Source organism: Megalops cyprinoides, chromosome 13 (assembly GCF_013368585.1).
Source record: "Megalops cyprinoides isolate fMegCyp1 chromosome 13, fMegCyp1.pri, whole genome shotgun sequence".
NCBI classification, from domain to species: domain Eukaryota; kingdom Metazoa; phylum Chordata; class Actinopteri; order Elopiformes; family Megalopidae; genus Megalops; species Megalops cyprinoides.
In genome coordinates this window covers 11,877,047-11,893,532 of record NC_050595.1, presented here as the reverse complement: position 1 = coordinate 11,893,532, position 16,486 = coordinate 11,877,047, and the positions used below count along the sequence as shown (strand labels likewise).

The 16,486-nt window shown below is 47.3% G+C and overlaps 1 protein-coding gene across 9 annotated transcripts in view; it reads right to left on the bottom strand.

Annotated features, from left to right (window-relative positions):
• Positions 1-16,486, bottom strand: part of LOC118787886 (transcription factor SOX-6-like) — a 170,839-nt gene that overhangs the window by 93,810 nt on the left and 60,543 nt on the right. For 6 of the 9 annotated variants that reach the window (XM_036543630.1, XM_036543628.1, XM_036543629.1 and 3 more), the window contains 2 exons: positions 12,229-12,469; positions 7,615-7,831 (listed from right to left, as the gene is read on the bottom strand). In XM_036543630.1, coding sequence (XP_036399523.1) covers positions 7,615-7,831; positions 12,229-12,469 — 458 coding nt within the window. The remainder of the gene's footprint in view (positions 1-7,614; positions 7,832-12,228; positions 12,470-16,486) is intronic. The other 3 variants (XM_036543634.1, XM_036543633.1, XM_036543627.1) reach the window with 1 other exon arrangement.

The window sequence follows — 16,486 nt, the reverse complement described above, 5'->3', positions numbered from 1 at the left end:
CATTACCTAAGGAGGAGTGCTGTCACCAGGTGCTGTTCTGTGTTAGCCCCTGTGAGAAGGACCTTTAAATAGCCCTTTAACTACTGAAAAAGCAAAGCAAATCCCCCCAGAAGGAGGTGGCTGCAGAGTGTCCGTGAACACAGGGGGAAAAGGCACAGATTTAGCCAATCGCATCTTTTGATGTCACTCCCCACTGGTAAAACAATCAACCATGATTGGATACCCAGGCCTAGCTGGGCCCCCAGCTTTACGGCACTTTGAACAGATGGGGAGTTCCTAGGCCGAAGCCTGGCCTTTGCCTTGCAGTTGAGCCCTCCGGGGTCAACGGGGTTCGGGTTACCGCCTGGGAGAAATCCCTCTCCCTTTTGACATCAGCAACTGTTCCTTCCGACATGTGGGGTTATTCAGGGTGGTGCGTTTCACTTTCAACAGGAGCGCGAACCTCAGCCTGCTGCACGGCATACACTCCAGCTGCTGGTGGGGGGGCTTCCCCCATTACCAAAGAACACCCCCTGGAAAAGAGACCATGTAAACCCACCCGCTTTCCTCTTTGCTGTCCTGACATCATATCAAAATAAAATGCACACTCTAACTTAATTCTAATCTTAACGCAACAATATTTCCGCCCAGTTTTTCTCTGTGCAGACAGATGAAATTGTGGATAGTGGACGGGTGTGAAGACACTCATTAAGCGCTCCAGTGGCCCCTTGTTAAATGAAGGGGGACAACCGCTTATGTGCGTGGTTGCTTAAAAAGAGCAGACTCTAACAGACAAGAGAGGGAACCACCAGATTACGGCTCAGTCATGACTGTCACGGGTGAGACTTAAACCCGGCAAACTCAAGGGAACCGATCTGAGGCTCGCGGCCATCTGCAGAGAGGAGCTTGGGACAGCGGGCGCGTGCACCGTGGACAGAGGCGGAGCGTCACCCAGATCGAAACACACGCCGCGCGGCACTCCTCGCTGCGGCTTTCCCTCTTTAACGGTGACTGGTCTGAATCCCTGCCACATTTTTCTGACTGAAACATGTAATGCTGTAATTCAGACTAGCCAGGGTATAAGCATGGATTAGAAGATAACAAGCTTTTAGCGGCAGCCAGAATGGCTCCTGGCAATGTAGGAGTGCTGACTAAGTTGGCAGAGGAAGAGTCCCAGTGATGCCCAGGCAATGGGCGGGCTTCTCCAGAATCGCCTGTGGTGCTCCATAATAGAATTAGAAAATGTAAAAAAAAAAGAGAAATGACTGGGTTACATGCATTTCCAGTGGATGTTCCACTGGTATTGTATTCTGAGGTGCTTATTCTACAGTATGAAATGTATGGCTCTCTCCAGAAAAAAATTAAGAAAAAACTGCTTTGTGTTCAGCAGGGCCACTCATTTGGAATGAAACCTTGTTTCAGCGCTGTGCTGAATGCACAATGAGAGGTCATGAGGAAAGCTGGGCAAAACATCACTTTGGCAGGCGTTCAACAAATAAATATATAATTATAACTACACAGCACTTATAAGCACAGCACTTATAAGTAAGAAGCAGGTCCTTAAATGTCTGTCTTCTAACTCAATGAGACTTGAAAGAAGGAAACAGGTTTAACTTATATTGATTCTTATTTAGCACATGAAATACAGTAGGCCTCACTGCCTGTCCATTGAATAGAAGTTTTTTTCTGATTTGTGTTTTTTGGACTGATTAAAATAATTTTTGCTTGAGTCTGGCATTTCGATATTCCAACAGGTGCTGTCTGGAGGGCACTCCAGGAGAAACGCATTCACAATGCATTGTAAATATGTGGTGGACGCAAACGTTAGCCCTTCTTGCGCGCTGAGTCTAATAGCACTTTTACAGCAAAGGTAACCGTTCAGCTTAATGCAGTTCTCAGAGCTGGGAGGCCGTTCTCATTCATTAGAGCGCTCGCAAGCACTTAAAGCACTTTCAGAAACTGTTAGAGAACAGCAGGGTGAAGGAGGCGTGCAGGGCTAACTATGGTGGCTGTGCTCCGCTCAGGCAAGGAGCAAGCAGAGGTCAGTCCAGTTAAGCAAACTTGCGGTCCACCCCTAATAGGTTTTATTCAATTTGATTGCGGCAATCTCCCCACCTAAAATGCACATTTAATTAAGCTTTTTTTTTCCCTCCCAGGAACAGGAGGAGACCGAGCCAGTGCAGGGAGAATGGTGTCATCATTGATTTGGCCCGGCTTCCAGCCTCCCGCGTCAAGTGGCAGACGCGAACCAGCGCCGCAGCCAAAGTTAGCTCCCATTTAAGACCCCCAAAGGTGCGTGCCACTTCAAATGGTAGGGAAATCAAATGAATGCCTTTGTAGAATTTACAAATAGACTACAATTACCACAAGTCTATCGTGAATGGAAAAGAGAGTGACTGTGTATCACAGTAGTATCCGCACTCTGCTCCACCTTCTGTACACCTACTTGCTTCCACAGGCGTGGGCTGCGAAGACCGTGTGGAAGTACGTGAGAGCGGCATTTGTTCTCAGAGATCAGCACATGGGAGTCAAACCTCACCTCCTAGCAGCGATTAGCTTTCTCAGGTAAACCTGGGAGATTATCCCTCCGAGCCTGAGTGCGTCGTTCCCATTAAGAGAACTTAGAACTGTGTCACTCAGTGTTGTGAGAAAAAAAAAAAAATAAATAAGATGAGACATCCTATGAGGAGGCCAGCTGAAAGTCATCTTCGGGGTGAAACAGAGGAAGAAGAAATTGAAAAAAAAAAAGTAAATATGTGGGGGAGCTATTAGATGAGCAACAGAGTCCCAGAGCATGGAGCTGTCTCAATGAGAGAGAAAAGATACAGACAGAGGAGAGAGGGAGAAGGGGAAGGTAAAGATGGCAGAGAGAAGGATAGAGCAGGAAAGGAAGAGAAAGAAAAAGAGAAAGACAGAGAAACAGAGAAAGCTTCTCACACAATAAAGGTGTAAGTTTCTTTTTTGCCTCATCACAATGTTGCTGTTGTATTTTATGTATTCCATTTAATAATATAAATATTACACCTCTAGGTACAGAAAATATATCACACTAAAAGATATATGTCCTTAACTAGGGGTACTAACAATATAAGGAGCTTTACCATACGAGACCATGATCCAACACTACTCTGCTCTGGATTACAAACAGCTGTTCTTCCCTTACTATTCAATTCAAAGGTGACTTACTGGCAGGACAAACCAAAGCAGTACTGCCAGAGCATTTACACACACACTATCATGCTTCAGCTTGTGCTCATTGAGCTCGTCTGGTCAGCTTTCACACTGGCTGCATTGTTAAGGTAGCAGTGTCCAGACAATGGCATTTCCTGATATACCAATCATCTTAACCTCAGCATTCATATGTCACACTAGTTTGAGCCACCGTGCACTTAAAAGCCTTATAGATGGCAAAACATCTTTCGTGTCTGACAGCGTTCCCATCTCACGGCTGGAGGAGCTACCTCGGAGCACCCTCAAGATCATTAAAGCCCACGTACTGAACTCTCTGAGCCTCTTGTCTTGTTCTGTAGTCCCGTTTTCCAAACGAATTTTCCTCAACAGGGGAGTCCGTTTGGGTGGTGTGGATGCAGCAGGCATGAGTCTGGCTGAAGCTCCATTATTAAGGAGAGATTAAAACAGCTGTACAGCGATCTGAAGCACCCTCTCCGCCCGCTGACATACGGTCCTGGATTATGAGCCGCTCTCCACCATTTAAATTACCGCAACGAGCGGCCCTACCAGCTGGGCCTTATTACCACAGAGCCCATACCGTCCCCCTTCCACCCCCCCATCCCTACATGCACCCCACCCCCACCTCTGCCTGCCTCAGGCCAACGTGCCACACATCGAACGCCAAAACAAAAGGGAAATAAGAACTGAAACAACAAAGACGTGTCCTTAACATTTAAAAACCAATTACCATTGCAGCACAGAGGCGGACACCACAGACAATTGCTATCTGAAATTCAGAGTGTAAGCAGAGAAATCCCACATAATAAAGTGACTTACAGCAGATGAAGGACAGAATGACTGGGGCATACAGAGAAATCTCATTTAGACCACAGTAACAGCGTATCTGGATCCTCCTTCCTTTCTGTTTTATTCAAATGAGACTACCGGCCCATACTCTCAATACACTACTCCATTTGCTCTACACAAAACACGCTAAACCTCTACATTATGCTACTATATAAGCCGAACAAATAAGGTCATTAGCATCTTAAAGAATATGAGCTGAATATAGACGAATATAGCACTTTAACCCTTGCCAGATTAGCTCTACATAATTGTTGTTAAATCTGAATTTATGGAAAATCGTGGGAGACACAGTTCATCTATTAACTAAAGATCACCTTCTGAGTCTGACTAAACCATTCTTTCTTTCTATTAATAAACAGAAGCACACTTGAGCAAAACTACCTTCCCTTTGGTTGATGAGTCCAGTATCATTACATAGCGTGTGATATAGGAAAATGTGATGCAGGATTTTAAAAAAGGGGGTAGCTATTTTAGGTCCTTTGTATTTTTTTTCCAGGATTGTGAAATCACTGATGAAATTGCAGAGTTGACCTCTGCAAACGGAATTTCCATTTTTGAACAGTATAGAGCGTTTCAAAAGGGCATTAAGAGTTTCCACAGCCACACAACTTAATGGAAAGAAACTAGCATGATCTGAGTTAAATAGTGAGCACTGATTTATTGTTTTAACTGTTGCACTCAAGCAGTTACTGCGTAATGTCACAAAAAATGCACTGTTTTCATTTTCCAAATGACGGTTTAACCACAATAACCTAGCAGGTTTGTAAGAGATAATTATATATATATTACCCGCTACTTAATTGCAGCTACTTATTTAATTTTTATGAATATATTATGTATGGAATAATAATTTATTATACATGAAATTGTGTCTCAGAGTAAGTTTTGAACAACTGCTGTGTTGTTATTTAAATACTTTAAATTCTACTTTTTTATTCTAATGTTATTAAATGGGGAAATAGTTACAAAACATCAAAAGGGGAGAAAAAAAAAATCATTTTTAAATAAATAAATAAATGAATACAATGAAGAGAAAATTATTATATGAAGACTAAACTGACCATTGTAAAAAATGGAAAAGTAGGGGCCCAGGCTATTGCATCTATTAAAGTTATGAATGTGCATTTGTCTGCCATTTATGGTCCAACCGAAGCAGTGAAGCATAATGTCATTTACAGCATTTCTTTCAAACATATCCTGCATTTTGAGTGATGTACAGTTCCCAGTAATATGGTATGACTGTTTTCTGGTGCTCAGACTGAACTAGAATGGGATTCTGCTCCTGTCTGGGGCTTTAAGTTTACAGTCACCTAAAACCAGAGAAATTCATAACTCATTCATACAACAACCAAAAATAAAAAAAAGAAAACAAAGCCGCAGATACAAAATTATTTTTAGCAAACGAGCAATACTTCATTTGAAAAGAAAAATGTTCAGATAAGGATTAATTTATTCTGCTGATGAACCGCTTCAGCTAAGAGCTCCCTAGACGATCAATGAGACTCATGGGTCCCGGGGGAAGCATGCACTTGATTGTACATGTTACACTTAAAGCACTAATTAAGAATGGAGTAAATGTTTCCAATGCTGTTCTGAACGTTTGTTCTTCTACGTGTTTTTCCCCCTGTCTTTCTAATAAACAGTCGGACGCTGGAGAGCTTGTTGGCAGGATGAGGGAGAGGGAGGGGCCATGGGTAGGAGTACTTGGAAGGGGAAGTAGGGAAGAGTAATTGGAGGCAGGGGGAGGGGCAGTGTGGAGTAATGGGCAGGAGTATCCAGGAGAGGCAGTAGGGAGGAGTAATGAGGGATGGGGGAGGGGTAAATTGGGAGAAGTAGTAAGGGAGGAGGGGGAAGGGTAGTGGGATGGAGAAATGGACAGAAGTATCTGGCAGGGGAGAAGGGGAGGGGTAAAGGAGATTCACCAGTCATAGCTCACCTTAGCACAACCACTGCACATGGGAGTCTCTATTTAAACATGCCGCTACATTAAAGGCAGCTGCAGTGCAGTCCAGTTCTACAGTTTATACTCTCCACAGAAGAACACGTTATTCAGGTCCCCAAGCTGATACAGTCCTAGGTGTGTTAGATGCATCAACATAAAATTTGTTACAATATATCAGATACATATTGTTGTATACTGGTCTCTGACTAAGTACACGGCATAAAAGAGGTAAGTACATGACAGAAACAAACTAATTACAGGGGTTTGTTATTCAATTTGTTATACAATTTGTTATTCCTGAAATCAACAATGGGATCTGGGGATTCTGTCTGGAAACATGAAAAACATAAATCTGTTGAGAGGATCTGTGTGAACACTCCCATGAGAAACATTCACGGAGTTCAAGGACTCATCAAGTGGTTCAAGAAATAAACAAATTAAAACGTAGGTTCTGAAGGCCATTGCTTAGGAACCATTCGTATTTCAAGGTTTTTTTTTTACTGAGACGTCAGTTTAGAACTTTGAATAAATGTAAGAAGGAGTTACTCCCATAGAAAGTGAAGTAACACTACATACCAAATGCAGAATTTGCTCCTGAGTGAAATCAGCATTTTCCTTTAAATCTGACTTATATATTAAAGCGTTACTTTTTTCCACTCGACTGCTCGACCCGCCAAACCATGTGGGGGGAAGAAAAAAAGTGACACTTTTAAGAGTGACGGCATTTCATTGTGAGTCAAGGATGAGGCCCGACGTTAATTGAATCCAGGGGATACTCCTCATACTAGGTTATTAAAAAGTATCGAATCATAAATCAAAATGTGCATTTGGAATAAATAGGCACATGCACATGAATATCAAATTAAAAACTAGCTAGATCCCTCTGCACTCCAAGGCAAATTTTCCTTGAAATGTTTGTCAGCCGGTGGCTTGCTCTGTATGATGGATACTTTGTTCTCTGAGGAGTGTGCGGAGATGAAGAAGAGGAAGGTGGCGTTCCTGGCTCTGGAGTTCTGGAGCGCTGGAGCCGTCGAGTGGTGGCGTGTGTTTTATGGTCTGGGCGTTTGCTTTGGCAGCGCCCGGGGCGGCCACACTTAAGATGAGGTGAGCTGCCACCCACTTGCTGTCACACTGGACAGGGTTCAGAACAAACTGGAAACAGGGCCACGTCAGACTGCCCAGTTCCTCGTGCTGTGTGTGTGTGTGTGTGTGGATTTACATTTGTGCACATGTGAAACAGAGAGTGAGAAAGGGAAAAAAAAAGAGATCAAGGAGGAGAGACAGAGGGAGAGACAGGAAAGAAGGAAAGAGAGAAAAAGGAACAGACTTGGAGGGATATCCTAGGCTCCACAGGCTGAGAGTCAAGTTTGTGGCTGAGTTTAAGACACACCTACCCGCTCTGACGCACTTCCACTCGCTTGCTGTGTGGGAGGGCCTTTGAGGTGCGCTATCGCAGGCACTAGTTTCCGCTAAAGTGTAACAATAATGCTCCCGCCATGTTTCTGTAACACTGCACCAACGTTGCCCTCATAGTTTTGGCTCTTAGAAGTTTGTGTATGTAGAAGACCATTTAGTCTTACGCGCTGTGGCCACGTCGCTAAAATGCTAGCGCTTGTGTTGTGTGTTAGCTGAGGGAGGGGCGGGACATCTCGTACCGTCCTGCTCGGTCTTCGTCATCTCCTCCAGTTTCTTCTGTTTCAGTGTGTCCACCACGTCCGCCAGGCTTCCTTTGCGGCGCTCGGGAGTGCCGAAGGCGGAGCCGGTCAGCAGGTCGCTGCGCTCACGCTCGCGGGCCCCTTCCTCAGCCTTGTGCGGTGAGGTAGAGTTATTCCGGAAGGAGTAGAGGGAACATACCTTATTGCTGTCAGATTCCTGTGAGCAAACACAAAGGTGAGGGGTGGGGGAGAGAGAGAGGGAAAAAAAAAAGATGGATTTAGTTTTGCGCTCACGTCCTCTTTTTGCACACCCTGCAGGTTCCGCTCCTCTCACCCTGCTGGCCATTTTAAAACTCAAATCGCCACGAGCCAATCCAATCAGCACTCTCTGGCACGGAGCGGTTCAAATTAAACCATTACCCACTGGCTGTCGTGCAACATTTATTCTGGAAACCAAAGCAAATAATCCTGGTCATCGAGGTATGGAGGGGCAATGTAACTGGCTTAAGCCTGCAGTAACAGCAGGACACTTTCAGAGAGGTCACACAGGTAAGAGGCTGCGCTATGACTGAACTGCTTCCATGCAGAGACAGCGCTAGGAAATGCGTTTAAAAGTGGGAGCCGGGTCTGGGTTAGGCCCCCACGGGGTCCACCATAAATTGCCCGCCTGTCGCGTGCCGTTGTTGTGCTTTGCTCCCACCTGAATACAGTTTAGCATTTGACCTGCTTCCTGCTTCGGTGCTGGCTTCCTGTCTGGAACTGGCTGCTGATTGGTCCCTGTGCACTGACAGCCACAAAGGCAATTAAGATCTAGAACCGGTGCTGGGAAGGGTCCGGCCGCCTGGCTCGGTCACACGCTGAGCTGTCAGGAGGCTTGTTTTTGCACCGCAGAAACTGTAGGTAACCCTTTCGTTCTGAGCGTGCACCCTGGTACATCAAAACACTCAATTCTGACTGTTGTGTGTCGGATGAAGAAAACCCAGCTCTGAGCCCGGGGGCACCCTCAGCCTGCTGACAAACACTGGAGCTTTCTGTACTTTCACCTCCAACCTTTGACTGCTGAGAAACACACTCCCTGAACAACAGAGTGGTGCAGGAGCTAAGCACAGGAGGCTTGAGTTTGGCCATTCCAGCCAGTTGGTTGCATGACGGCGCCGGGTGTATCTCGGAGGACGATAGCATTGTCGTTACAGAGGAGGGGTCAGTGTCTTGGAGTGGGGGTGGATCGGGGCAGGGATGCGTAAGGAAGGGAAGGGAGCTGGATCCGTCAGCGGCCTGATAATCCCTGCAAGCACGCGGGAACGCTGTGAGCCGAGAGGAGAATGTCAGCGGCGCATGGGGAGATTCTCTCTGCGATCTCACGCCCCGCCAAGCCCTTCCCTGCCCTCCGCCCACCTGGGGCGAGGCCGGCCCTCGTCTGGCACCGTGCAGGCTGCCGGCGACTCGGTCTCTGATTACGCAGCCGGCGGGTGGAGTAGCGTTGGGTAATCAGCTGGCGCTGGTTCAGGGCACTGCCCATGCAGATGCACGGCTCATTGTACCCCCACCCACAAACACTCTAAACTGTCAGCTGTGCAGGTCTATATGTACCTCACACTGACCTGGAGTCTGCCCCTCTTCTATTCTCTGCACCCTAACACTCCATTATAACTGACCTGAAGTCTGCTACCAACATATGGTCTGATTCACAGATGGCAACAATGCTTTATGACCACTTTACAGTACTGTAAACATTTATCAACATCTCCATCTAATATTGTTTAGACACAATTCAAGAACTCCAGGAGGCTTCATGTGAAAAGATCTTGGGTGGCCATAATTATTAATGGATTATTAAAAGATTAGTGTGTGCCTCATACGCCCAAAGAGTTCACCAGGGTTTCATTTTGAAAATTTTCCAAAGTTATTTTCAAGTGACAATTACCTATACGTGTTAAATATAAGGCTTTAAAGTATTTCCAAGAGCAAATCAACTTAAACAACACCCCATGCATTACAAACAATTAAAGAACATAAATGTATTTTGATTCAATTTTTTGTACTGCAATATCAAACTAATTCAACCAAACCTACTTATTAAGGTATGTTTACAATGAAAAGAAAATCGATTGCAAAATCTTTGCTATTTGGCTGAGCCCCAAGCAAAGGGACAGCTTGTGTGTTTACACATACTGTAATATGACTCGCTCTGTCTCTCTGGTTATGGCTGAATGAGTCTGCACAGTTTCTCAGGATTTTAGCTTACCTCAATAACAATCCTCAGTCATATCAGCATTCATCTCTCATTTAACATCTGCTAAAACTTGGCCCGACAAAAGACCAATTCACAAAAGTGAGACAGCAATAATATTGAGCAATAATAAGACTGGCTATAGCTGTCTAAAAATAAAGCAACACAGGATAACACGCAGCACAACAGCTATGGAGCAATGAGGCAGCTGGATTCCAAAACACACAAAATAAAATCTATTTTTAAATGAATGACGGAGAAATCAGCGAAACGAATGTCACGTATGTTTTCTCTTGCCGTCTGAGCAGAACATTGACTAACTGTGATGAGCAACAACATAAGAGAAACAAAAACCCGTACAAAAAACGCTCAATTAATTTTCAATGTCTTTCTAATCCAATTAGAGCCGTGGCAAGTACCAACCACCTGAACAGTCTTGTGCCTCCTTAATCTCCACTCGTCCTCCTGTGCGGGAGAGGCCCGCATCCACATGAAAACGGGAGCGGACAAAGGCGGTGTGGGGTGACCTTTTTTTCCCAGCAGACACTGCAAAGTGGAAGAGCTCACTGTAAGAATACTTCAGGGCTCTCCTGGGCCTCTTTACTGTAACAAGCAGCCACCTGCTTCTTTTCTTCCTCCAGCGAGCGCTGCCGCGGTCGGCCGCCCCAGACATCAAAGCCTCTCCAGGAAAACACGCGACGTGCCACCGGGGCTTCTGCTCGGATACGCCGGCCGCAGCTCGGTGGCCGAGCGCGAATCCCGGTGAGTCCGCCATCGTTCTCGGGGCTGCGCAGACTTTTCGCACAACAGTTTCTCGGGCGACAGTTCGGACACGTCGGGCCGAGTTGCTCTCTCACTCCCGGGCTTTCCGCTGTGTGGCTCCCTAATTATAGCTAGCACATGGCCGTGTGATGTCGAAGAGTCTGGGAACAGAGGGCAGGATCCCCTGGGCCCGGGATTGCCCAGAGGCTGCTGGGAAGGGAGGGTTATGGAGCGGGGGCTGTGGAGAATTCCCTTTTATGAGCAGCGTACACTGTGTCGTGCTCGGGCCTGCGTCTGAGCCTTCTGCCTGCAGCTCTACGGGGATGTGCAGTAACAGAACAACCTGTCTCAAGATCTGCACTCTCAGTGACTTCACGCCATTTTCCTATTGTCTCCCTGCTTGTGTATCTATGTCATTTTGTTTGATTTGATATGCGGTTACAGTACCACTATTTCAGTAGGGAGATTCTCAGCGCCCCACTGAGTGCTCAAAACATCAGAGCTTGACGAGCAGCAATTTGTATGACCACCGCTGAGGTTGGGCCGAGGGTCAAGCTATCCCACGCCTGGGAGAGAAGGTGGCCACTCAGGACACAACGGTACACCACTGCACCATGACGGTGTGTGGATTCAGCAGTTTGCGTGACTTGACGCATGACTGTGGCCTGTCTACTCGGGCTCGCTTGCCCCACACCACAAGCGGCTACACATCACCGCGGGGTCCCACCAGACAGTGGATGACACGTCACTAGCCAGTTCCCAGAGGCATCAGACAGTGGGGCCACTGTTTTGGCACGCTATGCGGCCGTCTGAACCGCTAAAGGAATCCCTACCACTTCCAGCAAAGAGCGGTTGTGAGCTGCAGCTTGGTTTTTCTGGCTCCGCAGATGAATTACGAATGCTCTCATCGTGACGGGAAGCAATGACATCCCATTCTGACTGACCCCGCCCTGTGACTGAATCACCCACCAATGGACGCGAGGAGAAAAACTTCCAGACCAACTCTGGCTCCTCAAACTTCCCTCCATCTTGTAACGCTTTTGCGATGTCGAATGATGAATAAATAAAAGGTCTCCATTCCATCCAGGACAAACAAAAACAGCAGAAAGATAAGAAGCGGACTTTTGTCTTGGATGATGAAAGAGAAATGGTGAGGTATTGTTTACACAATGAGGGCCTGGGCCGAGCTGCCTGCAGCATTGCCAGCAGCGCCTAACCCTAGCCCAGCCTGGAGAATACTCTGTCTTGATCTTAACACTTGAGGTGCAAATACCAAAGTCTGCAGTGAGAAAGTTGAGTGGTGCAGAAACTCTGGCCAGTGCCTCAGTTTTTGTGAGAGTGAGAGAAAGAGAGAGAGCAAGAAAGAGAAACAGAGAGAGAGAATGTGTGTATGCGTGTCTTTGTGTGTGAGTCTGAGAAATGGAGAGAAGCAGAGAATGTGTGTGTCTTTGGGTGAAAAATCGAGAGACACAGAGTGCGTGTGTGTGAGCATGTGTTTGTGAGTGAGTAATACCGAGACAGAGTGTGTGAACATATGTTATATGTGTGAACATTAGTGAATGCATGCGCATGTGTCAGCGTGCGGTGCATGCGTACGTGGACGCGGCGTGCCCCTCTCTCACCATGCGCTGCTGGGCTGACACCATGCTGTCCCACTCAGACTCGGGCGGTACGCTGCTGATGGCTGTCACCTCCTCGGGGGGCGATTTACTGTGCAGCAGGTTGTGCAGGGGCAGCTGGGGGGCGCCGTGGATGTCCGCGCCCTCCTCCTTGTCCCAGGGTGCGTGATCCTGGCTCATGGCGTCCTCTCCGTCGGCAGCGGGGACGAACGGAGAGGCGGCTTGCTTGGAAGACATTATTCTGCTGGAAACGGAGAGAGGGATACACCACGGCGGTCACCACACAGAAAGGCTACAGAGACCACTCCCGAGTGCTCCCCGCACCCAAAGTCACGTTCTTACACATGGTTTTCGCATCTGATGAGGGAAAAATTAAACGAAACCTGCCGAGGGGCTGAACAAGGGAGATTAGAGTGTGTCGATGGTGCAATCTCTGAGGAGACAGAAACGCATACCGAAGGAAGTCCTTTTGGAGAAGGGCGAACAATGCTACTTTGTTTCCCCATTCACAATAACGGCGCTGGAGCTCATGCATGAGGAGCACCAACGCGTGGAGCTGGAAGACGAGCTGGATTTAGTTCCCTGCCTGACCTCTCGCTTGGACCCGCACCAAGGTTGGAGAGATTTTATCAGCCGTTAGCCGCATTGCCTTGGAGAGAGCAGGGCGGCGAGGTCCGAGTTAATCCTTTGTTTAACGTACATGTAAATGGAGGTGTTGAGCTAACACTGGAGCCCTGCCTGGGCCAGCTGAGTCCTCCACATTGCACACAATCACTATGTGTCACTACGTAACACGTTCAACTGAAGTCACGCGCAGGTCAGAAGTAAAAAGGGCTTGTTTTCATCTGATAGTGAATTAATATCTCTCTGCGAAATATAAAATGGTGGAAATGGCGTGTTATCTTCTTCTGAGCGCAGGTAACTGTTCACCCCTTTCAGTAAATCAAACCTCTTTCAAGATTTAATGCTGGATGCTTAATTCCAAACAAGGAGAAGCAAATGAGATAAATGAGACAAGGCATGAAAATGTCAAATGCCTCTCAATACTGGCACTAAATGTCTAGATCCACAAGACGGCCATAAAGCGCAACCGGCTCTCCTCCTCCTTTTTCCCCTCCCTGAATTAGCAAACCATTCCCTTTTAACGACTACAGTATATCTCCGGGCAAATGCATCCTGATTAAAGAGCTCTGGAAATGGGACCGTGCCAGTGGCAGACAAAATGTACAAATATGTTGTGCGCTGTCATGAATATTGCAGTGAGGAGGGCGCTTGATGTGTCAGGTGTAAACTAAGCACATTGCAATTTAAACAGTGGGCTTTGAGAAAGAGCCAGTGCCCCTGATAGCCTCTTCCGTCTAATTTTACTTTTCTCACAATTAATGAGGCAGCTCTCAAGAGGTGTAAAACACTGAATGAAATTAATATATAGGATTGACTCGTCTAATTACGTGCTTGGTATAAATTATGAGTTATGAGAGGGTCCTACAAATCTGAGGAGGGAATACAGATGCATCCCGTCTCACCCCCCCCCCCCCCCCCCCCCACCGTCTCTCTCTCTTTCTGCTGCCTTTGTCAATCAATCAATTAATCAATCAATCAACCAGCCAACCAACCAACCAACTATCTATCCAGCCAATCAATCAGCAGTTCAACCAAGATTGCACTGTCAGAAGGAGCTGGACGGAGTCTGTTTTCCAGGGGGAATCGAAAAACCCAGAAAACCCAGAGCCAGATTGAGGGAAGAATCATTCCCTGTTCTTTAGAAAAGGTAATTGATGGAAAGTCTTGGAAAACAAGGAAAACGGTGGAATCAAAGGCAAATAGCACGACAAAAATGAACATGTTTGTAAAAGAAAACATCCTTCAGACCCCCATGCTGAAATAAATCCAGTGACTGATTATCTACTCTTGTTTCAAAACAAAAAAAACAGGTCAATGGGAGCTGCGATCATTCTTGACTCTTGCCAGCTGTAGCGTCTGTCAACCAGAATGAGTTTCACTGGGGATCTCTGTATGACCACTGCTATGACTTTCAAAGGGCTGTATTACAGAGGGGAATCAGTGGTGTTTTTGGCTAAGCCCAGTTCTTGGCCATTCTGGCACAGGTGATGAGAAGACGTGGGCATTCTGGGTCAAGCACGGTGGTGCAATAATGCCCTTCCCCCCCGACCCACTGAGCATGCTGTCAAGGACGCAGAGGAAGCCTGGGTAATTGCCCCAGCCCAAGGTGCTCCGAACTCCACCGGCCTGCCTCTTTGCCAAGTCTGCAGCACGGGGTTTACCGGGGGGGGGGGGGGGGGGGGACAAATTTGACACCAGTAGGGATTTATTTTAACATTGAACTGGGAGCTAATGTGTCTGCAGCCTCCGCCCATAAAGGATGCGTGGAATGGATGATGCCGTCAACCTAAACACTGCTCAGATCTTCTAAAGCATGGCTGTTTCTCTTTAAGCTGTCACATGAATTAGCGTGGTGGACTATGGGCATATGTTGTTGTAGTCTTGCTTGCACTCAGAGAGTGGAAATTGCTTAATGTGACTGTTTGGCCTGTGTTAGTTCACTGCAGTACACTGTGGAATACATGTGAACCTAGGCCTATAGGTGTATTACACTCATGACTCTGCAGCTACAGATCCATTTTTTCAGTGGAGTGAACAAATGGACAATAGTAGTACATGTTAATCACACAGCCCGCTGCAGCTGTGCAAACAGCCATGGCCTGCTGGTTACTGCAGGGAAGGAGGCTGCAGCCCTGCCTGTTTCTCTGCTGTTTTCTTAAGGGCGCATAAGCCCTCAATTTTAATCAGCCAATAAATTGTTTCCTGTAATTATATTAAATAGAAAATGATCGGGAAATTGGGAGCGTTAATTGAAAATCAAAATTCAGAGCAAAGTTCAGAACTTGTGCGCGTGATCATGTGCGAAGTTGGGGGGGGGGGGCAAGGGGGGTGTAGAGGGCTGTTGCGGGTGGTGGTGTGTGAGTGGGGGGGGGGGGGGGGGGGGGGGTTCGTCAAAACGGGAGGTGGGGGGAGGGGGTAGGTGGGGAGAGAGGGAGATTTCGCCACATTTTTAATTCATGGCTCCAAAGAGCCCAGGCTTTCCAGTACAACAACCCCCGGCTTCAATGGAGTGCAAGCGAAACAAAGCACTTCTTTTGTATTACACAGTAAATCAAGTGGTATTATTTTACCTCTAAAATATTCAGTCTCTCCGGCACTCTCGCTCCGGTCTCCAGCCATCACTCAAGCTGCCGGAGCATGAGTGGGGTGGAGGGGCCGGCTCCGTCCCTCTGTAACATGTGTCTACAGCAATCTTGTAAGAAAGCGCAGCAGACCTGCACCGGGACTCCGTAACGCTGTTTGTCAGTTGGAGTTAATAATTTATGGCCGGAGCTGGGAGGGCTGTAACGGGCTGTGTGCGCAGCTAAAGAGTGCAGAGCTCAGCTGGATGAGGGTGAGGCGGGGCTGCCTTTTCCTCTGTTCAGACCCCGCCGCGCGCCCTTCCTGCTGGGCCACGGCCGCCAGGGGTGCCCACGCTGACTGGGTGAGGGGGTGGGGGTTGGGGAAATTAGATCCACTCAAATTAAGGGACAGCAAAAACATTGACATCAGTTATCTGCTGAAGAAACGCAGACAAAGGCCTGGGTTCAAATTAATCTAGAGGCGCCTTCCTGCTCAACTTTGAACACAGATGCAGCGTGGGGTTTTATCTTAGCCCTTTCTGACACAGCATCAGTAAAGTGTCTCTGAAATGAACAAACATCAGTGTGCAAGTTGTGGAAGTGCCCGTGACGCGTGCCGTCTTTCTGTGACGGAAAGTTCAGGGCAAAGTGCATCACGGCAGGACCAGATCTGGCCTTAAAACTCTCGGCCTGGGAACTGAAGCCGTCTTTCCTGTGCTCCGGGTCACGGCGGCCATCATTTACATCCAATCCACAGCTGTGCGCAGTAAATCACTCCCAGTGTAGTAAGCATAAAAAAACACAAATACGCAAAACGTGGTTTGCGAGAGAGTGGTCGCATTCTGTACACGTGAGCAATGCCGCGCTCGGGAACGCTTATATGAGGCCAGGGATAAAAGAATCAACCCGGCTCGGCGCATGACTTGAGCAGGCGTCTTCGCCCTCATCAATAATTAAGTCTGTTTCTCCGGCAAATAAGTCGAACGTGAGACTTGGCGCATATTAAGCAGCTGGAGTGATGTGGGCTAGGTCGGCCTCTCGCAGGATTCCTGTCGTGCAGTGGCCGCTCGCGCCCG